Source organism: Cydia strobilella, chromosome Z, assembly GCF_947568885.1.
Source record: "Cydia strobilella chromosome Z, ilCydStro3.1, whole genome shotgun sequence".
NCBI lineage: Eukaryota > Metazoa > Arthropoda > Insecta > Lepidoptera > Tortricidae > Cydia > Cydia strobilella.
Window position 1 is genome coordinate 26,442,098 of NC_086068.1, and position 23,060 is coordinate 26,465,157.

The 23,060-nt window shown below is 37.4% G+C and overlaps 1 protein-coding gene across 1 annotated transcript in view; it reads left to right on the forward strand.

The window, feature by feature from the left end:
- LOC134753720 (uncharacterized) overlaps window positions 1-23,060 on the forward strand; it is a 190,881-nt gene that overhangs the window by 11,052 nt on the left and 156,769 nt on the right. Inside the window, exons 4-9 of the mRNA XM_063689659.1 lie at window positions 1,223-1,286; window positions 2,793-2,977; window positions 4,060-4,198; window positions 4,481-4,680; window positions 18,813-18,991; window positions 20,675-20,857. Coding sequence (XP_063545729.1) covers window positions 1,223-1,286; window positions 2,793-2,977; window positions 4,060-4,198; window positions 4,481-4,680; window positions 18,813-18,991; window positions 20,675-20,857 — 950 coding nt within the window. The remainder of the gene's footprint in view (window positions 1-1,222; window positions 1,287-2,792; window positions 2,978-4,059; window positions 4,199-4,480; window positions 4,681-18,812; window positions 18,992-20,674; window positions 20,858-23,060) is intronic.

The following is a 23,060-nucleotide window of genomic DNA, read 5'->3' on the forward strand; positions in this document are numbered from 1 at the left end:
ACCGCCGTTCCCCGACCCCTAACCCCAGACCCCTTAACTCCTCACCCTAACCCCCAATACCTTAACTCCCAACCACTCAGTCCCCGACCCATCAACTTCCCTCCCCTCAACCCCCAACCTCAAACCCCCCAAACACTAATACCCTCTACCTTCACCTCTCACACCTACCCCTCACCTCTAGTCTCTTTGATTGTTTCCAACACTACCTACATCAAAAATCATAATACACATACGAGGGAAGTTCCACATTTCGTCCGTGGTCTTCATCATCAGTAGCCTTACCACGAGTTTGACATTGATATATTCGCTATCGCGTGCTTACTGTTTATGCATCTCGCTCGTACTGGCATATTAGTGTACAAAGTAAGTTATGAAGACGCTAGCGAATATTTAGTGTCAAACTCGTGGTTAGGCTACAGTTGTGCTACATCAAATGGTGGTTTTTGGGAGGAAATGCTTGAGTTACTTTAGAAAACACCGAAATCACCATACACTTGCCTTTAAAAATTGAGGAGTTCCCTCAATTCCTCACGGATTCCATCATCAGATCAAAACCAGAAATGTTACGAAAACACCTTGGAGGTAACTTTTTTCAAACGGAATAAGAATTACTCAAATCGGATTATGAGTGCCGGAGTAATCGCTGAAATCATTATCATCAAAACAATCATCATCATCAGCTCCTTTTCATCAAATTGGTGGTTTTCGAAAACACTAAGAAACAAAAACATTAAGAAAACACCCAAATCACCATACATGTGCCTTTAAAAATTGAGGAGTTCCCTCAATTCCTCAGGGATCCCATCATCAGATCATAACCAGATTAATATGGGACCAACTTGGAAGTAGGTCCTTTCGAACAAAAAAAGAATTACTCAAATCGGACCACGGGTCTCGGAGCAATCGGTGAACATACATAAAAAAAAATAGCTTAAACCGAATACAGAACCTCCTCCTTCTATGAAATTAAAGTCGGTTAAAAATCCAAGTACAATTACTTTTGCTAAAAAACTAAACCTAAACTTTGTCATTATTGTATAGTTGGATGTTAAATATTATCTAAATTACCTTTCTAGTAATTAGGAATTAAGACAAGCCTTCACCCAGTCCATAGCTGACTTCTTACCTACTGCCACAGTTAAACAGTATACCTATAATTTGATCTGTAAATGTATAACATTGGTTTTCTACTGTCTGTTTTCATGACAATTTCTTTTTTTAGAATGTGTTCTAAGTCTTCATCCGCCGGCAGCGTCAGAAGAAACTCTTGCGGAAGAGTCCCCTAGGTAAAAAAAAAACGCTTTTTTGGCCTTACGTTATTATGCATGGGTCGCCTAAAAATTCGCTGGCAATTTTTTTTACGAATATATCTTTTACATAAACATCTTTTACAAACTGTGTTTAAAAAATAAAAATACTATTTCACTAAAACAAAACGAATTATCTTCAAATCCTTTAGCTTTGATACACAAACGTAAAAGATTGTTAACTTTATCAACAATATGCTGCAGTAAAAAAATGACAACATATTTTTGGGCGACTTTTGCATATTTAGAAATACATTAGAAAGAGGATAAATGCAAAGAGGATATAATAGGATAGAGCGGTACTGTCATAGTAAATTTTGTAACCACTGTAAATTCACTGCCATCTATCGACATACTTTAAAACTAAAAATGAAGATTTTTAAAAATACGTTAAAATGAGTTTTGAATGATTCACGGTTAGTTTCACTAGACTTATATTGACCGGTAAATCACGAAAGGAAGGAAAATAACCAAGGGGAAGGTAATCACGGTCTATATCCCGGTCAATATAAGTCTACGTTAAAATGTATTTAAATATGGATAAATGATTTTTTTATTTGCATGAATTATTTTTATATGATTTTGATCCATGTTCTTTCACTGATATGCATTAAAATTATAAATAAAAAACGAAACCGTCCACGCCTTCTACATATACGAGAGTAGGCCAAAACTAGTGGCGCAATCTGATCGAGAATCAAATTTTCGTGATTTTCGAGGCACGTTTTTTCCTTAGACTGTATCCATCTATTACGGAGTTATATCTATCTTTGATAAATGTAACAGCTGGGCTATGTCAGTTATGTGTTATGAAACTAAACTTGCAATTCTCTCAGGTAAAAGACAATTTTTTTATGGAGCATTAATACTCATTCAGTCGTTTTATTTACTACTGGTAGTCTACTACTAACAATGCAATAAATACTGGTTTCCATAAATAAACTAATAGACTCGGTTTTAGTCTCTACATCTAGATCTGCCCACTGTCAACCTCTTAAAGTTTACAAGGGTAAAACATATATAGATTTAGACCAAGCTAAGTTAGCAGCGATGTTGATAGCCCAGACCGTGCAAGTGTTAATATAAACGTCAAATTTGTATTATGATGCTTAAATAACACTTGCAACTTAGCTTCGTCTAACTCTAGTCACCATCAAAAAGGTAGTAACGGCCAAAGTGGCCAAATGTATCGGAACACATCCTTCTTTCTATGGTAACAACAATGGTTCATTCATTCATTCGTTCAAGCTCTAAAATACCGACACGGGCAAAGCATCAAAAATATATGTCTACAGGACCATAAGGGCAATAGTAGACAATAATATCTAGACATTACGAGTATAAGGTAGTGTATGCCCCTTTATCCGTACCAATATTTTAGATCATTACTGTAGGTACTACATAGCATACCTTTTCTAAAAGAGTAGGTAACTACTATTCAATTTGTACTATGAACAGAATGAGCAGTTAAGACAAGTTTGACAGGTCGACAGTGGTGGAAGCCCCGCCGGGCTACATGCAGGCGCTGGTGCGGCGCATCGTGAGCAACATCTCGCTGCGCGTGCACCACCTCATCGTCAAGTACGTGCAGGATGACATCGTGCTGTCGCTCAACGTGAAGCATCTGTGCGTCGAGAGCGCCGCCGCGGACTGGGCGCCAGCTTTTGCTGGTACGCATCTACAGTCGGACAAAGCTAACTCTGCTACTAACTAATCGACAACCGACAATGTGGTACCTTTTAGTTCAAAACGTCACATATTATTATAAAACGTTCATAAACTAATTTATTAATAATACTGAATATCTGGGAGACCGAGCTTTGCTCGGAAAACATATAAGTATAAACTCAAAAATGCTCGTTTTCCCAGAGATAAGACCTAGCTAGATCGAATACCTTACAGCAAATTTCATCGAAATCGTTGTGTCGTTTCCGAATCGGACAAGAATTGCTCGTTTAAAGGTATAAGAAAGATAAGATAACAAAAACAAAAAAGACAAAAAAAAGTACCAGAGTCGTACCAGTCTTGAACCCGAATCCTCTTGCACGTATTTCCACGAACATACCGCAGCGCCATTGCAACATACTTACAATGCATGAAATTGTGTACTACAAGCATCACGGAAACACTGTTTGCATGTGTGAGTAGGAAATAGCATGACAGACACTTCTGTCGACTTTAAAAGTGGTTTTTCCACAATGAAGTATTCAATGTTTATTATAATAGTTCAATATTTATGTAAAGAGTGCGCTAAACATACTTTTAAGTACACAGATACCAAGACTATTCCACAAAAAAATAAAACCTGAAAATTTATTCTTCACTCGTCCCGAGTCTTGCCACTCGCCTACGGCTCATGGCAAGATATCTCGGTACTCTTGAAGTAATGACATACTTTCCGCACTAGCATCGAAATGTACTATTGTGGTTTTAGTGCTTTTTAGTACTACCTTGGCTGTTCGTAGTTTATATAAACTAGTCTAAAAACTAGTCTACGTTTTTAGGGTGCCGTACCCAAAGGGTAAAAACGAGAGAACGGGACCCTATTACTAAGACTCCGCTGTCTGTCTGTCCGTCTGTCTGTGTGTCACCAGGCTGTATCTCATGAACCGTGATAGCTAGACAGTTGAAATTTTCACAGATGATGTATTTCTGTTGCCGCTATAACAACAAATACTAAAAAGTACGGAACCCTCGGTGCGCGAGTCCGACTCGCACTTGGCCGGTTTTTTACAATTTATTTGTATTTCAGACATCGATCAGAGCGAGCCAGTGGTGAGGCGGCTAATGCGGCTGGACGACTTAACGCTCTGCCTGGACCGGGCGGATTCCGATGGCAAAATACGGTTCTACCAAGAACCTTTGCTTTACCGCTGCCAGCTGGACTTCAGGTCTGCTCAAGAACCTAATATTAGGCAAAATGTTTACGTGATTAACACGACAACCTGAGGGTTCCGTACAACTCCAAAATCGAAATACAATTTCCAAAAGTCATGGACTTGCTTTAATTTTTTTATTTATGAAATTATAAATTGTATTTATTGTACGTGATTACGGGAGTAAAAATGCACTCCCTGAAAATTTCAATACTATTATGGTCACTACTGTGCGATATAATCCGTTCGAGCAAAAGCAAAGTCAATAATAATTAATAGGGCAATTGCATTGTCCAGAATTGTAACCCGACTGGTCTCCGCCAACACCCGACGAGCGTCCTGCCTCGCCGTCCAGCTGCGGTCGTCCAAGCTGGCGTGGGGCGTGACCAGCGAACAACTCACGCTGCTGCTGCGGCTGCTGCGGGAGCGACAGAACCAAGTCAACACCTCTCCACCGCCGCCCAAACAGAATGCGATGAATTTAGTCGCACCACAGGGTATGTTATCGTTTTACATGTCGTAGCTGGATTGTCAAATTGGCCGTTTGACGTCGTTCAATAATATGGCCATCAACGTTTGAACACATTGATTGACATTGGCTGACCATAATATAATATAGTAGTTTATGTGACTGCTACATAATGAAAGGCATTAAAACTCGAGTGTGGGTTTATGAAACGAACGAAGTGAGTTTCACAATAGGATCACACGAGTGTTTTAATGCCTAATTATGTACAGTTACATACACTGCTTTATCTACATATACACATATTATTAACTTTCTATGATATACTTATTCACTAACCTCATATTAGAGCCGACATTGGGATACTTTGCTCTCTGGCGGAACTCGCGGTTATGAGGTGGCGTCTCCAAAATATCTTTTTCGCACATTTTACACGAAACTTTGCTATAGTTACTTTAAAAACGACAAAACAAATAACATTTTTACTTATAAACGAATTAAAAGACAAACTGTACGGCAAAAGAAAACTTTTTCACGCACGTCACGCATCCGTAGTTTTTTTTAATTCAGAGACAAACTAGAGTTTGGGTCGATTGCCATATCGTTGGATACAAGTTCGATACCAACTAACATACGAGACTTGTCAAGATTGTATGCAACTGACATTTCATTTTGAATAAAACGTCATCTCGACTGATATTAAAATAGGTTGTACTATGGAATGTAGAGTTAACTCTACATTCCATAGGTTGTACATTGTTTCATAGACTAATTTTTTATAGAATTTCGCTTCATATAAAATGATTCAAATATTATTAGTTCATTGAATAATCACTTCGCAGAATACTTACTTTTAAGAACTTTTAATCGTAGATTTTTGTTGCAAAGAAAATTTAAAGTTTCGATATTCATTTCATAGAATTTCTGATCTTATATTCTTTATCCTTATATTTTTTAGTTCATGTAAACTTTTTACAAAGACATATGTTTTATAGAATTATGTTTCTCATAAACAAAATCGCATATTATCATTTCATAGAAAAAACCATTCGCAGTATACTTATTTTGTAAAAAAAATTGTTGCTAAGAAATTCTAATGTTTGGATATTCATATTATATGACTGTAATTGTAATCTTGACCTGTAAAACAATGATTTTACCAATCAATTAATAAATCAATCAATCAATATACAATTTAGATTATTATTAGATAGATTTAGATATGTATTCTTATTATAATATACGAGACACTTATTAAAATATAACTTCTGTTTGTAAATCAGTATCGTACAATAAAATAAGTCGGTTCTGGCGCTCGCCGGCCGCTACCGCAGCACGCTCGCTTCGCTCGCTCGGCTTCGCGCGCTGTTTTGCTCGCAGTTCTAACCTAACCTAACCCACTTTTCTTAGTAACATTTCGGTTCTGTAAGGGCCGCAATTCTAATCTAACCTACTTCTCTGAACGATTATATCGATGAATAAATAAAATAAAGACAAACAGTTTTCTTTAAAACATAATCCTACTGTTTGATAATTTTATTGAATAAAATATTGCGTTTCTATGAAATATGTTGCCAGTAAATAGGTGTTGAAACAAGAATATTCGAAATAAAAATACAAGGACCAAATATTATATGAAACAGTTTCTTGTGAAACGAAATTCTGTGAAATTTGTGTCTTGGAAACAAGAATACCCCAAACATAATTCTACTGTTTGATAAGTTTGCTAAATAAAAAAGTGAGATTATAAAATTCATTGAAATGTGTTTCTGTGACATATGTTTCATTCAAGTAAATAGTATTTGAAACAAATATATTCGAACTAAAAATACAAGGACCAAGTATTATACGAAACATTTTCTGTGAAACAAAATTATATGAAATTTCTGTCTGCAAAACAAGGGATCACCATTAAAATAGGGGTCAAATCATAGACATAGTATATACAAGTAGCAAAGATAGATATAACTCCGTAATAGATGGATACAGTCTAAGGAAAAAACGTGCCTCGAAAATCAAGAAAATTTTATTCTTGTTTAGAGGGCGCTACTAGTTTTGGCCTACAGTCGTATAGATGGCGTTGACGGTTTCGTTTGTTATTTAACAATTTTAACGCATATCAGTGAAAGAACATGGGTCAAAATCATCAAAATAATTAATGGAAATAAAAAAAAAACATTTATCTATATTTAAATACATTTTATCGTATTTTTACAAATCTTCAATTTTAGTTTTAAAGTGTGTCGACAGATGGCAGTGAATTTACTGGGGTTACAAAATTTACTATGACAGTACCGCTCTAGTATAAGTTACTCTATGCAAGTAGTTATGGACATGAAACCGAGCGACCAGGGGTAAGAGAAAGACATATTCATGTATTGACAGTTTCATGTATGGAATAGTGATGGGAAATTGCCGAGAATATTTCCGATTGAGAGAATATTCTCGGAAATGTTACGGAAAGATTTCCAAAACTGGCAATTTATCTAAAAGCGCGTGTTTTTTGTATAGAAACTAGATTTTTTCTAATGATGAAATATTTTAGAAATACAAGGTTCCTTATCCTTACGTTGAAACCAGGATCATTTCACTTGAATTTCATGAATTTTTCGTAAATTTCCATAAATTGCCGTAAAATTCTCATAAATTGCAGGGAAATTTCCTTGGTAATTTATGTTTTATTTTGGAAATATGGTGTATAAATAACATTTCTATATGTTGTTTCTCGCAAAAAAATGCATTTTAGTGATTGACATATATTTAAGTGCTAGTTTTGTGCATGTGAACGCATCAATCAGTCCCCTCGATGAGACTGGTTTCTTCGAAAGTTCATTGTTGAGGTCACATAATATCCCTAGTTACCTACTAATTTTTTTTTGGTACAATAGTGGTACCGTCAAAAGGGCATAACTGCCGTAAGTTTCTTTAGAACATACGCTCTTCTTGTACACATTCCTTAGATTTTTTTAAGATTCTTAAATTTTATACAAATATAAGAAAGCAAAACAAATAAAGTTTAGCTAGAAAAATAATGAAAAACTCTAGGAAACTGTTGATTCAGGTTCATAATCTCTTAAGACTTTCGGTTCGATTATCTCCCAAAGTATTTATTTAAGCAAAAATTTTTAAAACCCTATTGAATGATGGGGCACCAATTTATGTACGTTAATTTTTCTATTAAATTTAAATTTTCAAAATATTCCTATCCCTAACTTAGAAACCCTTTTAGGTATGTATTATATTTTCCATTTGTAATATTACTAAGTAATTCTTTTGACAGCTCTACTCACTAAGAAAAATGCAATATAATCATTAAAAAAATGTAAATTTCCCTATTTTTCACGTCAGGAGAATATTGCGGAAATATTCTCAGTAAATTACGTTACCGAAAGTTTCCCGTAAAGGAAACTTTCCGCTCGCCCATCACTAATGGAAGCATAATCCTTTTTTTCTTTCACTCTTATAAATTTCGGTATATCGCCATCGCCTCCGTGCTATGATGCCATAACCCGACCATGAAAAAATGCCCAGTCGGGGATAAATACAAAGCATGGCACTATTTTCTCTTCCCTCTTATAGGAATCGCAATAAGACTATCTTTCTCTATCAAAGAGTGTCAGGCCCTTCTTCTTCTTCTTCTTCTTCTTCTTTGTGTTAGGGGCTATATAAGGCTCCAAAGCCTATGTATCACTGCTACCATCCCTGATCTATTGTGATCGCCACCTACTACAACTCTCGATCTAAACCTGCAACTTCAAACAGCTGCAGGATCTTTTTGATCTCGAGAGACTTTAACTCCTCCGGGCGCAATATATGTCCGCCCATAATTAAGTCACGAGTACGCATTAGGCAAGGGCACTCTGTGAGGATGTGCAGGGGCGTCTCCTCAGCCTCCATACAGAGTCTGCACCGCCCCATGTCACGTTTCCCCATAGTGTGTATGTGCTTATTTAGGCCGCAGTGCCCGGTAAGCACCCTTACCAAGTTGCGCAGTTGGTTCCTAGACTGAAGGCCTTTGAAGCGCTTTGGAATGGTTCAAGCCTGGTTTTTCCCTCCAGAGTTGAATGGTTTTGTAGTGACAGTAGGTCTTTAGGGTGAGCCGCGTTAGGCTTCTGGGAATACCACAAAAAGGCTCAGGACTGTAGTTCTTCCCCTTAGCCCCTGCTCGCGCCAGTTCGTCGGCCTTTTCGTTTCCTACGATACCCGCATGCCCGGGACCCAACGTAGAACAACCTTGTTTCTGGCTCCAAGGTTGTTGAATAGTTGCCTGCAGTTCTCAACCAGTCTCGATGTGGTGACATCAGAGGTTAGGGCTAAGAGTGCCGCGTGGCTATCCGAATGGATATAGATAGTATGGTTGTAGTTGCTTTGCAGATTGATAGACGCACATTCAATAATGGCGTATATCTCTGCCTGGAATATAGAGCCCTAGGTTTAAGCTGATGCTTTTTCTAGGCGCTTCACCATATACTCCGCAGCCTACTTCAGATCCGGATTTGGAGTCATCAGTGTACCACCTCAGGCTTCCTTCTTTCCACTTAATTTGACTGTTTGACCAGTCCCCCTTTTGGGGAGTTCCACTGAGTAAAGTTTGAGTGGACAAGATTTGGGTGCCATAGTGTCGGAAGGCATCCCAAGAACAAGAATATCGTACACTGATTCCTTAAACAGTCTCAGAGTTTGCGATAACCAATTACCTCTCCTCGCGCCCGCTATTCTAAGCATACTAGATCGCGCCTCCAATTCCAGAAGCAGGTGAAGGGGGTGGGGCGGTAGATTCAGTATGGCCTCTAGGGCTGCCGTCGGGGAGGATGACATGGCTCCTCTTCAGGCTCATTGGGTCAAATCAAATTCTTTTTTTTTCCAGAGATGTTCGAAATTTGAATGTCATTACCAAATCGATTTTGATTATTAGTCATACTTGTTATGGCCATTTTTTGCCCGGATGCTGCACTTCATGATAAAAGCAAGCCGCTTTGTACAGTGCTAGTAGGGACCAAACTGAGTGATTTGACCCGCAGCAGCGCAAGTTTCACCCCTTAGGAACAGAGATGGCGCCACTTCTTTAAAAAATATTTCAAAAAATTCTACAAGCTAAACCAATGAACCGATTTAAATGTTTAATATCTCAAATGAAAGCTCATTATATACATTACTTTCAAAAAAATACTCAAAAAATATATACTGATTACTTTTGACAAAAAACGGCATCTTAAGTTTTTTTTTTTACTCGATTGATAGTTTTTACTTGGTTTCTCAAAAAAAATGTATGAAACATGAATAGCTTAATGCATGTATATATTACTGAATAAATAACAAGTATTATAAAAAAAACCCGACACCGATACCTCTCATACTTCACGAAATATAAAAGTTTGAATGTGAGTGTAAATTTCTTCAAAATATATTTCAAAAAATTCTAGAAGCTTAACTATTTGACCGATTTCAATGTTTAATATCTCAAATAAAAGCTCATTATATACATTACTTATAAAAAAATACTCATAAAACATATACTGAACCCTTTTGGCAAAAAACGGCATCTTAAGTTTTTTTTCTTACTCGATTGATAGTTTACTTGATTTCTTAAAAAAAATATTATGGAACATGAATAGTTTAATAAATATGTATATAGTACTGAGTATATAAAAGTATTACAAAAAAACCCGACACCGATACCTTTCATTCTTCACGAAATATTTGTTCAATTATGCACGTTCTTACAAATAAATCCTTTAAAAGAAATCTTCAACCGCAGTAAGTGCACTGATTTTAATATGAAATGTGTCATATGAAAAGAAATCACCCAATTTATTTTAATAAATCTAAAAATTATAAATAAAAACTGAATAAAGTTTTTTCCTGGTGCTGAATTACAAAAAATATATAACAAATCTAAAATTAGGAATTATTTTTATTTAAAGTGATTACATTTGTAAACAAAAAACTTAAATGTCCTCTTCGGGTTCATATTTCATATTTATTTATTGCAACCATGGTTTTATAGGTATTACAAATTCTTGGTAGTTCCACATGGACCCCGTGGGGGCATAGCAATATTACATGCATACTTAGGATCTAATCTTAAATCTATGTGTATAATATAAAAGTAGGTCAATTTAGTAGTTTTTATACATATAAGCCCAATTGAATCAGATAATTGTCAGATAATTGTCAGTGTATTAAATACAAAAATAAACGGGCAACTAATTATTATTAGGTGATGTCAAATTATATGGTTCACCGGTAGATGTAAAACTGAAAAAGAAAAGTCGTTTTGAAGTACTCGTACCATTCCAATACTACAAAATCACTGATCATACATGAACTGGTTGCTGTAGATTACTGTTGAATTATTTTTGTGCCTAGTTGATAACCATTAAACCTATAATTTTGTGCCAGACCTATAATTAGTGGTCAGCATGCAAAATAATCCTGGATTGAAAATTACATTAACTTACTTTTGATTTGTACAGCCACATTTGCATGATTTACACTGGGCTGTGCATGGCCAGCTGACGCGACGACACCCACAATGCATAGTTTCGCAGCCAGATTTGCAGCCCCAATGGTCCAAGAGGCTTAATTGAGACCAAATCGCGGTAACTGCCGACCATTCCGGAGTCCAACTCTCTTTTTCCTCAGTCCATCCCCGAAAAGATGTACGTGGTATGGAAACTTCTGGTTTCAGAGCGTTTCCCCATATATGGCCCTCTTGGTAAGCTGCTCGAAGTGCATGCTGATGTAGGTGGCAGGGTTGGCAGGTTCTAATTTCTCGGCAAAATCAGATTTGTTCCCTGAACGACGCCCTCCATTGACTGACAACGAAGGTGGACAAATTTGGTTTTCGTACTGGAAGAATTCGTTCAGATCAAGCTGCCTTTCTCTGGTCACTATAAAAAGACGGGAAAATAGGAGTATGTCAACTTTTAAGTTTTTGATTTTGTCAGTTGTCAGGTGTGTAACTACATATTTTAATTTTAGTATAAAGTTACCCTAGATTTGTGTTATTGTTTGGCCAAACGGAACACATAAACGTAAATGAAGTTCACAAATATTTGTTTGCTTCAAAAAACAAGCTTGTGACAAGCCTGCCACCTACATCAGCTGCTCTCTATAAACATGCACTTCGAGCGGCTTACCAAGCGGGCCATATATGGGGAAACGCTATGAAACCAGAAGTTTCCATACCATGTCCATCTTCTTGGGGATGGACTGAGGAAAACGAGAGTTGGACTCCGGAATGGTCGTAAATCATGCAAAGGTGGCTGTACAAATCAAAAGTAAGTTAATGTAATTTTCAATCCAGAGTTATTTTGCATGCTGACCACTGATTATAGGTCTGGCACAAAATTATAGGTTTAATGGTAATCAACTAGGCACAAAAATAATTCAACAGTAAATCTACAGGCACAAAAATTATCCAACAGTAATCTACAGCAACCAGTTCATGTATGATCGGTGATTTTGTAGTATTGAAATGGTACGAGTACTTCTCAAAACGACTTTTTTTCAGTTCTGCATCTACCGGTGAACCCGAAGAGGACATTTAAGTTTTTTGTTAACAAATGTAGTCACTTTAAATAAAAATAATTCCTAATTTTAGATTTGTTATATTTTTTTGTAATTCAGCACCAGGAAAAAACTTTATTCAGTTTTTATTTATTTATTTTTTTATTTATTAAAATAAATTTATTAAAACACATTTCATATTAAAATCAGTGCACTTACTGCGGTTGAAGATTTCTTTTAAAGAATTTATTTGTAAGAACGTGCATAATTGAACTTAAATATTTCGCGAAGAGTGAAAGGTATCGGTGTCGGGTTTTTTTGTAATACTTTTATATACTCAGTACTATATATATATTTATTAAACTATTCATGTTCCATATTTTTTTTTTATGAAATCAAGTAAAAACTATCAATCGAGTAAGAAAAAAAACTTAAGATGCCGTTTTTTGCCAAAAGTATTCAGTATATGTTTTTTAAATATTTTTTTATAACTAGTATATATAATGAGCTTTTATTTGAGATATTAAACATTAAAATCGGTCAAATAGTTTAGCTTGTAGAATTATTTGGAATATATCTTGAAGAAATTTACACTCACATTCAAACTTTCATATTTCGAGAAGTATGAGAGATATCGGTGTCGGGTTTTTTTTATAATACTTGTTATTTATTCAGTAATATATACATGCATTAAACTATTCATATTCCATACAATTTTTTTGAGAAATCAAGTAAAAACTATCACTCGAGTAAAAAAACAAACTTAAAATTCCCGTTTTTATCAAAAGTAATGAGTATATATTTTCTGAGTATTTTTTTAAAAGTAATGTATATAATGCGCTTTCATTTGAGATATTAAACATTTAAATCGGTTCATTGATTTATCTTGTAGAATTTTTTGAAATATTTTTTAAAGAAGTGGCGCCATCTCTGTTCCTAAGGGGTGAAACTGCCGCTGCTGCGGGTCAAATCGCTCAGTTTGGTCCCTACTATCACTGTGCAGAGCGGCTTGCTTTTATCATGAAGTGCAGCATTTTGTTCATAACAAGTATGACTATATATAGTAGGTCAAACCAAGTTGTCAGTAAATAAGAACAAAAAAAAAACTGCTCATGCTTTTCTTTTGGGTGCTAGTACTAGTGTAAGACAAAGATAGTATGATTCTCTCTGTCTATGTTTGAAATGAGACAGTCCTTTGACAAACTATAGTAATGAAGCTATTACAACATCTACAATATTTTCACAGACAAGGCTGTAACAAAAACAGTTTAGTTTGGCCATTGTTTACGGATTTTGCAGGCATCATAGAGGGTTTATGATATGTGTGTAGATAAACAATATATGTATAGTTGGTCAAGCAAATCTTTTCAGTAGGAAAAGGCGGCAAATTTAATAAATGTAGGCCCGAGGGGTTATCGTCCCATAGAAAATTTGAATTTCGCGCCTTTTTCTACTGACAAAATTTGCTTGACTAACTATAATAAACTATAAACATTCTAATACACGAGGAATAGAAAGAAAATAAATTTACTCAGGACGCTTACAGTATTGCTTGTATCTAATACAACACTTTTATTAATATAAAACATAAACGTCACTGAAAAGGTCTCCCCTCAGCTTGATGTCAAGTTACCTTTCAGGTATCTTGACGCTGGTCTTCGGTGGAGTCCAGTCCTGTCCAAGCGATCGCGTCAGCACGTAAACTTAACTAACATTGCTTAAACTAAATTGAGTTCAGAACACAAAACACAAATAAATATTAGGTACTCATTTCAATTTGACTTATTAAGTAAGTATATCTAATGTATGGCTTATTTATTAACATATTTGTAAGACTTAAAGTTTATTACGTAATGGTCGTAACGCATTAAACCATTGACTGAATATAATAAAATTATGTCAGACAAAACTTAAAGTAAAGGTTGGCACGTACGAGTGATCTACTCTTTGAGCAGATTTCTGCAAATTCAAAATATTTTTTTTGCATTTTACTTTGAATGACAAAATAAAATGCGAGTTTGTTATGGTATGCTGCAGGCGCGGATCCAGCCCTCAAAAAAGGTTGTGGTCACAGCCACCCGAAAACCGAAAATCGGCCAAGTGCGACTCTAAGTTCGCTCATAAAGCAATTATGAGTCATGAATGACTTTTGAATTTGATTACCTATTTCCTTTTTCCTGCGCATCAGGACTTTGGCTTTGAATTAATTCAGAGCTGATTTCGTCCAATTAAATAGTCAGTTTTGATTAAATTCCAAATCAATTTCAATCAATCTTTTTTTTGTTTCCTATACTAGCCACAGCTAGTAAGCCAATAGGGACACTAAACTGGGCGGTGTCTTGACGGTGTCTCGGAAATTGTAGTGTGACCAGCAAGTGACATGCACCAGGCGAGACTTAATTTACAACTACTGAACCGATTTGATGAAATTTCGGCTACTTCAAATGATATCAAATTAAATTAAACGCTAGTATACATTTTACATTAAATAACTTTATTTACAGTTAGATGCTAAACCGGACCGCATTCTACTCTACTTTGAAATGAATCTTAAATGTAGGTATACGAATTTGGTAAGCAATTATGTTTGCTGTAAATTATTTCTCATTTTGAGTAATTTGAAAATAGGATGTTGAATTTTATCTTTAAAAAGTTATTACCATGTTTTGCACTAATCATAGAGGTATGATTGGCGGGTAGTCGGGTAGTCTATTTTTTTTCATAACAAAACTTCTAAGATCTTCATAAATATCCTTTGACATCCATCAAGTTATTATACGTACATGAACTAAAAATAGATAATTAGTTTAATTTTTTTTACTTAAATAGAAATTAAAGATAATGATCATGACTGATGATTAGTAATATAACTACTCCTTTTTAACCAATATAATTCAGACAAGTTGGTTTAAGTAGGAACTTTAAAAAAAAAAATAGGATTTTTTTATGTAAATAGGTATAGTGCTACAACACTATACCTATTTACATTCCTATAAAATTTTATTATTAATTTGTTTTGTTATTGTAACGCGTCTTATAATAAACAGCAATTCTCTCAAATCTTAAATCTAGTAATTATTGCAAAAATAAATACTACGTGCAAAAATTAATCAGTGGTCTGCTTCATACATATTTATTTGCAATGATTCAGTTTTGCACCACTCTCTTTGTTTACAATAATTTTTTGCAAAAAAATATTTGAGCCAATCTGTTATATACTTATGTATACAGGGAGTCATTCGTATCGAGGTTATGAAAAAGTAAGAATTTTACATTTTAGCCTTTTGCGTAAGTAAATAAATGAATAAATATTATAGGACATTCTTACACAGATTGACTAAGTCCCACGGTAAGCCCAAGGAGGCTAAGTAAAAAATCATAAATGATAGACAGCTAATTTGTGGACCTACTTAGTTGTCAGAGCTTTTCATAATCTATAAGTTGCATTAAAAGCAATTAAGTCATGCTAGACTATAATCAATATATATCTATTTATTACATTTATTACTAAGGTACTACTTTTGACTCAGTTTTACACCTTTACCTACTTTCCAAAGTCAAATTTGAATAGGCTTAAGAACTTAAGATAAGAAATATTTTATGTTTATACCGTATTTTTATTAGTTAATTAGTACATTTCTAAATAAACGAATGTGCTATACTTCCAAAAAAGTGTACGAACATTTTACTTGACAGCTGTTCCATACAAAAATGAACTGTCATAGGCATCATCATTGGACGCGCGAGGTAACGAGGTATAACTGTGGGAGCACCCAAACGTAAGTTTGATTTTGCTATTTAAGTATATAGTTAAATTACAAATTCAAGCTTACGTTTCTTTTTTGCGAAAACGTTGATTATTTGATCTATATCTAGGTTCGTATCTTTATGTATATTCAGGAGAGCTAGCCCGGATAACCTTTCCTCTGCCATTGAGGCCCGCAACCAAGATTTTACTCTGCGAAGAGTAGAAAAAGATCTCTCTGCGGTAGCAACGCTAACCGGGAGAGTTGCTAATATTTGTAAAAACATTTTGATGTTAGGGTACAAATCTTAGATAAATAAGTAAGCATAGAGTACTCCATATACCAGTTTCCTTACTTAATATATGTATAGTATGGTAAAGTTTGAAAATTACTAATAATACATACGTATTATGAATCATTTTTAACTCCCTTGAACCTAATACTTAGTAAACGTAGTTACGCTTAGCTGACTTATTTCCCTATAGTATGAGGTATTCCATTACTACTCAATCGACCACTAAATATGTAGGTAAATTATTTTATATTTGACTAATAGGTACATAAAGAATCTACCCAATTAAATTTTTTAAATCTAAATATTCAGTCGAGATAGCATGATATGCCCCATAAATATATACCTATTGCACAGCTGCGTGAGTAGTTGTAGGATTTAATTTTCAAGATATTTACTTAGTCATTGACTAGAAGACGCCAAAAAACCCCCTCAAGAAAACAAATCACACACAACACGAAATATCATAGGTACAAATAATAAATCGATAAACAATGTAGGTAATGAATATTTTATTGGATAATTTGTAACTTTGTTTTATTATAAAAGTAATATACATAGAGTAGCTTACTTACACGTCGAGAAACAATCAGAGCGATAAATTGCTCTGATTGTTTAGGTAAACCCTGGCCGAAATGACCAAAAAACAAAGTTAAAATAAAGTTACAAATGATATATAGAGTAGGGCATTGCATTAGAGCGGTAAAATAGCAATAATTTCATTAAAATAACTTACCATTGTGTCGAAACAACAATCACACTATCACAGCTATTTTACCCTAACATCAAAATGTTTTTACAAATATTAACAAAAAACTTTTCAAGAATGGCGGCTTGCCTCGGAACTTTTGGCATTTTGGCGGGAATCTACATGTGCATGCATACAACTCAATACACTCTTGCTTTTAAATTAGTAGATCTGTCTATTGTCTATGGTCTGCGCGAGTGCGCGCTTCCAACCAGTAGTCATCTCTTTTTTTCTAATACATATTCATGCGCCAAAAAGAAACAGATAATATGTTGTAAAAATGTGACAAAAAGTATCACCATTTTTGTCTATGGCTCTTTGCTGCGTTCCGAATCACGCACGATTCATTGTTTTTATTTTTTATTTTATGAAGGCCTATCGATCTCAATATACCGTGAAAGTGTAAAAAAGGTTGTGGGCATGCCCATCTTGCCCACAACGGTGGATCCGCGCCTGGTATGCTGTTCCATCATTTCATGGCAGAATATCTAAAACTACCACTAAATGCAGTTGTATTGTGCCGTGGGCAGATAAAACGAGTAGCTTCTCTAACATGCCGCTGAGAAAATTGAATTTTTTTTAGATAAATATTGGGGTGTCAATGACTTAATAATGCCAAATAGCATACACTCGAAATGCAAAGAACAACGTGACTATGTTCATCAGCCTGATGTTATTTAGGTAAGGAGTTATGTGAGTTCTGGGCGGTATAATGAAACAAAATCGAGCACATGCGTTCTGAACTCGCTGTATGAGCTTTTTTGTTTTGTATAGAAGACATCTTCATATAACCGTATCTGCTTATTTCATTTTTGATAAGACTAGAGATTCACAAAGAGCAATTCTAACATCAGTTGACAAATATTTACGAACTCGGTATAGTATCTTAAGTCGATAAAAACAGATTCTTGAAATGTCTATCACATGGTTATGAAAATTTAGTTTATCGTCCATAAAAATGCCTAGGTTTTTTAGTTTCTGTGACCCGATCAATACAGTCCCGTGCCGATTTTAATAACAGGGTTACAATTGAATATCTCACGTCTTTGCTTACCACCTAATATTATAAATGTTGACTTGAGAGGGTTTATAACCAAACTATTTCGGCTGGACCATTGAGTTATCTGTTCCAGATCGTCATTAATTTTATTGACTACGCTAGGAGTATCAATATGCTTGACAGGCAAGTACACCTGCAGATCGTCAGCATACATATGATATTTACAGACATTTCTGAATATAATTAATTATATCTGCACTATATACGATGTATTAGATTGGGCTTAATATTGAACCCTGGGGAACACCATGGGAGACAAGGGAAGCTTCAGAAAGCTGGCTAGAACCACTCAGTATTTAGTTTTACTCTTTGCAGCCGACCGTTTAAATAACTAGAAAACCATTTCAGGGTGAGAGAATCAAAACCATAAAAAGCCAGCTTGGAAATTAATAGATTATGGTCTATAGTATCGAATGCCCGAGAGAAATAGTAGTTTCCTCTGAAAAGTATCACATTATTTTAAGTTTTCACACGTACGTTTACATAAATGTAAAACGGTTTTTTTTAAATCTCCATTTACTTACTAACTCAGTGACCTAAACTCATTTGCATAACATTGATTTAAATCAATATCCGACGAATGATGATGCATTCAATTCATATACTTACCTTATACGTGCAGGTATTTTAAGACGCCATTACTCTCTATAATAGCCGTAACACACTACCTGGTGCGGTGCGGTAGTGTGTTACGCCTTTAATACTTATGTAAAACGTGATTATTTTACTTACTTACACTGTGACACAAACTCATTTGCACCGACGAATAATGAATTCAATTCGTATGTTTACTGTATCCGTGCAGGTAGTTCAACGTCGAACGCGGCGGAGCCGGTCCGGACCGAGAGCTGGTCGGAATGGGCGTGGTCGTGGCTGCCCACGTGGATGGACAAGGAGGGCGGCGTGGAAGATGCGACCATGCCTCCGACGCCCATCCCTGTCCTGTTTAGCGCCTACTTAGACCACGTGTCTTTAGTGTTTAAGGCAAGTCAATTTAATCGAATTTAAGCTGTCGTAAGTCTAACTAACACCACCCCCAAGCGTTTATTTCATCGCGTGCCCAACGCGAGCAAGAGCATGCGGCGCGACTACCGTGATCGCTACTTATGCACGGTTAGTGCTTGAAAATAAAGATATAGGCTCTCCGAAACATGCGCGAGTGATTTAAACCGTAAAAGGAGGGTGGGCTAATTGGCCTCTTTGACCATAAGAGTAAGCGGTATGTCACCGGATAGGTTATTCTAAGTTTGAAAACTTTTACTGTGGCAGGTAGTCTCAAATCTTTGTGTGAAAACAGTTATCGCCGCAAAAAGTAGTGTAAGATGAAACGTGACGTGACAATATAGTTTTTTCTTCTGTTAGGTAGAAGGTATCTTCGATGATTTTGTGTCACGATATTTTGGTTTTTTATTCGTTTTCTTATGTTTTTTGTGCCATTTTTTTTTATATCGTGATTTGACAAGTCTTGCCATAAAGACTGTATCGTTAAGTATAAGACAACTTTACTTAGCCGTTTTTTTGGTATTACATTTTTATTTAAAAATTACACATGTGTTTAATTAATGCTTTTATAAGTTACACATTTCGTCCTGGGATCTCGACGTAAAGCATATGGTTTAGACAAAATGTACTTAATTCTCCCGAGTAACAATAACGATTTCGAACAAATACTACAAGAAAATTTACGATGTGCGAACAAAACCATATTATCTACACCAAAAAAATATCGTACTATGCGAGAATTACACATGTACTGATTCAGATTAGATTCATGGGCCAGTATCCATACGAATCTGCCCATCCTCCTTAGCTTAATGTTAGTCAATCTGTTTTGTTATGTAATAGTATCGGAAACTCAAGTAAATTCGGGAGATATTGGTATTATTTATTATTGTTATTTAACTTGCGCTTATTGGTCTTGGGCGGCTATTGAAATGAAGTTGATCCGTCTGTCGTTACTGATTTCCTTTAAAAATACCTATCTACTTTGGCTTATAACAAGTTTGATTGTCACTCTTACTACACTCCGACCACACCGCAGAATAAATAATAGTACTAGGGACAGAAGGTTCACTCTCTAACAAAACGCGTCTACTACGCGCTAGGTGGCGCAAGCGTGAGCACGTGTCCGTACCGTAGCGGTGCGCGGCAATTATATATATATATTATATAACCATATTATGGCTAGACACCAAAAATAACGTTCTACTGAGAACCATAGAAAATAGACGAGGCAAAATGATAGGTCACTTGATAAGACAGGACACTTTCTTTAACACTATATTAGAAGGCAAGATAGAAGCGAGAAGAGGCAGCGGAAAACGACGAGCAAGCTACACACAACAACTGAAAGCGAAAGCAAATGTCGTGTCTTACAGGGACCTAAAAAGCCTGGCCGAGGATCGAGAAAACTGGCGCATACTCCAACGACAAGAGCCATGCTCTTAAATTATGATGATGATGATGATATACACCAACATTTGTTGGGGCCGCATGTACTTGTAGCGACTCGACGAAATCGCGGAGTGAGCCACGCCTGACCACACTACGTTTAAACCGACTTGGCAGTCACAAATCACAATACACATGGGTATATCCATCAATAGGAATACATGTCGTAGTCGCGTTGAAAATGTTTATGGGATTTAGGATTACTGTTCTCTTCAGGTGATGGAGGCAGAGGGCAGCGCGCGCAAACGTGCCCGCGGCGTGATGGAGCTTAGCGCGTTTCATGCGGCGGCGCGCGCGGCGATGTGCGCGCCGACCACGCTGCGCGTGCGCGTGGGCGTGCGCCAGCTGCGCCTATTGTCGCGCGGCAAGTGCATCTGCGGACACCAGGACCTTAACGCGGTTAGTTCATTTCATTTGTGCGGGTGTGTAATGTTTTATTATTATTTGTATCTCGTATAAACTCACGGGTATATACATCCCGGTCATTTGATAGCCGTGCGTGGGGATACAGATCCAACACGTAGAGGCCCTTTGGAGAAGTTTGCTGTTATGTAATATAATACACCTGCTAGAACCCATTCACGGGTACACATAGATACCCGTAAATCGGTCCCAACAGGCGTAGGGGCTATTATAAATACAGTGGAAAAGAGTGCCGGTTATGGTATTGAAGTTTGGCTGGTCAAAAGATTGGGCTATTGCTGAGGTCCGGACACCTGCCATAACAATGTCTGTACACGTTATCGAGGCAGGTGGTGACTCGCCGCCGACTAGATGGGCCCCTGAAACTGCCGTCGTGAAGACGACCAGGAGCAACACCGGTGTGAGCGGCTGTTACCAGCCACTGTGCCAACTCGCGTCTTATGCCTCTTTCACTTCCACCCCTGGAGCATATAGCTCTAGCGACTCCTCTCTGGACGGCCAATGAAGGCAAGCCAGAGCTGAGAGTCCTGCAGGTCCCCTTGGGGTCCACTCCGACCGATGAATACACGCTGGAGACGGAGACCCTGACCGACTCTCGGGAGCACTCGGGTCCTTGGAGTCGTTACTCCCGAACAGCTCGCCACAAGCTGCCCTGCAGGCCCACAAGCTGCCCTGCGGGCCACAAGCTGCCCTGCGGGCCCACAAGCTGCCCTGCGGGCTATTATTATTATTTATTTGGAGCCTTACGTGTCCCACTGCTGGGCAAAGGCTTCCCCCCAATTTCTCCACAGATCTCTGTCCAATGCTGTGTCTGGCCACTCCTTTAAAAAGGAGTCTAGTTCATCCCGCCATTGCCGGCGGGGTCTGCCATGTCCCCGATTTGAGTTTTCGGGCTCCCACTGTGGCGATTTTTCCCCACAACTCATTCGGCATTCGGCAGACGTGACCAGCCCAGTCCCATTTTAGCTTGGCCGTCTTGGTATTAGGCTTGAAGACGTCGCCAGGGAGAGATCTTGATTCCCATTCAGATTCCCAGGAGTCCCGTAGGTTGCACGTTGGTGCTGGGTCGTGGAATCTCAGCGCTGGAGGATGGCGGGACTTAAGTCTGGTCTTTTTAAAATCGTGAAGGTCTTCATGGACAGGTAAGTTTGGGGATGCCCGCATCTTTTGAATTTCGAGGCTAAGGCATCTTTCTCTCCGCATATGAGGAGGCAGTATGTGGGATAAGACTGGTAGCCAATAGATCGGCGTGGGCTTGGGGCATCCAGAGATGAGACGCATCGTGTGATGGAGTTGGATGTCAGCCAGGGAAGTGTGAGCGCTGTTCAGCCAAACGGCAGAGCTGTATTCGGCTGTCGAAAACACCAACGACAGTGCTGAGGTCCGGAGTGTAGCTGCGTTGGCACCCCAGGTAGTTCCGGTTAGCTTTTGAATGATGCTGTTGCGGGTTTTCAGCTTCGCAGACACTTTCCCAAGATGTTGTTTGAAGTTCAGGCTTCTGTCAAGAGTGACTCCCAGGTATTTGGGGTAGAAATTATGTTGCAGAGTGGTGTCCCTAAAGTTCACTTAGAGCTCTTTTTTGGCCATTTTGTTGTTTAAGTGAAAGCATGCTACTTCCGTTTTAGAAGGGCTGGGACACAAGCGCCAGTTCGTGAAGAAGTTGTCCATGGTAGAGAGATCCCTTGTTAGCGTTAGTTCGGAAGCCTGCATGTTTGAGTCTAGTGTGACCAGGGCCAGATCGTCCGCGTATCCAAACTTCCGACTTGTTGTTTCGGGCATGTCGTGGACGTATAAATTGAAGAGCAGTGGTGCGAGGACCGACCCTTGGGGAAGGCCATTATTTAGGACTCTTACTTGGCTAGCACAGTCACCAAGGTGTACGCGGTACAGCCTATTACTTAGTGCACTTTCGAGCAACCTGCAGATTTTTATGCAGGACACTATTTTCAGCAGCTTAAATAACAGGCCTTGACGCCAGACGGTGTCATATGCTGCGGTGAGGTCGATGAACGCTGCAGCATCAATGTTGTTCGAGAGAAGGCTGATTTGATGGGATAGCGCTGTTTGGGCAAAAGTAGCTGTTCCGTATTGGGCGTGGTATGTTGCTGCGATGAGGTCGTAACCTGGTATGTTACCTCTACGGGCAAGTTGAGAGTCGTCAGCGGTATGCGTTTCTTGA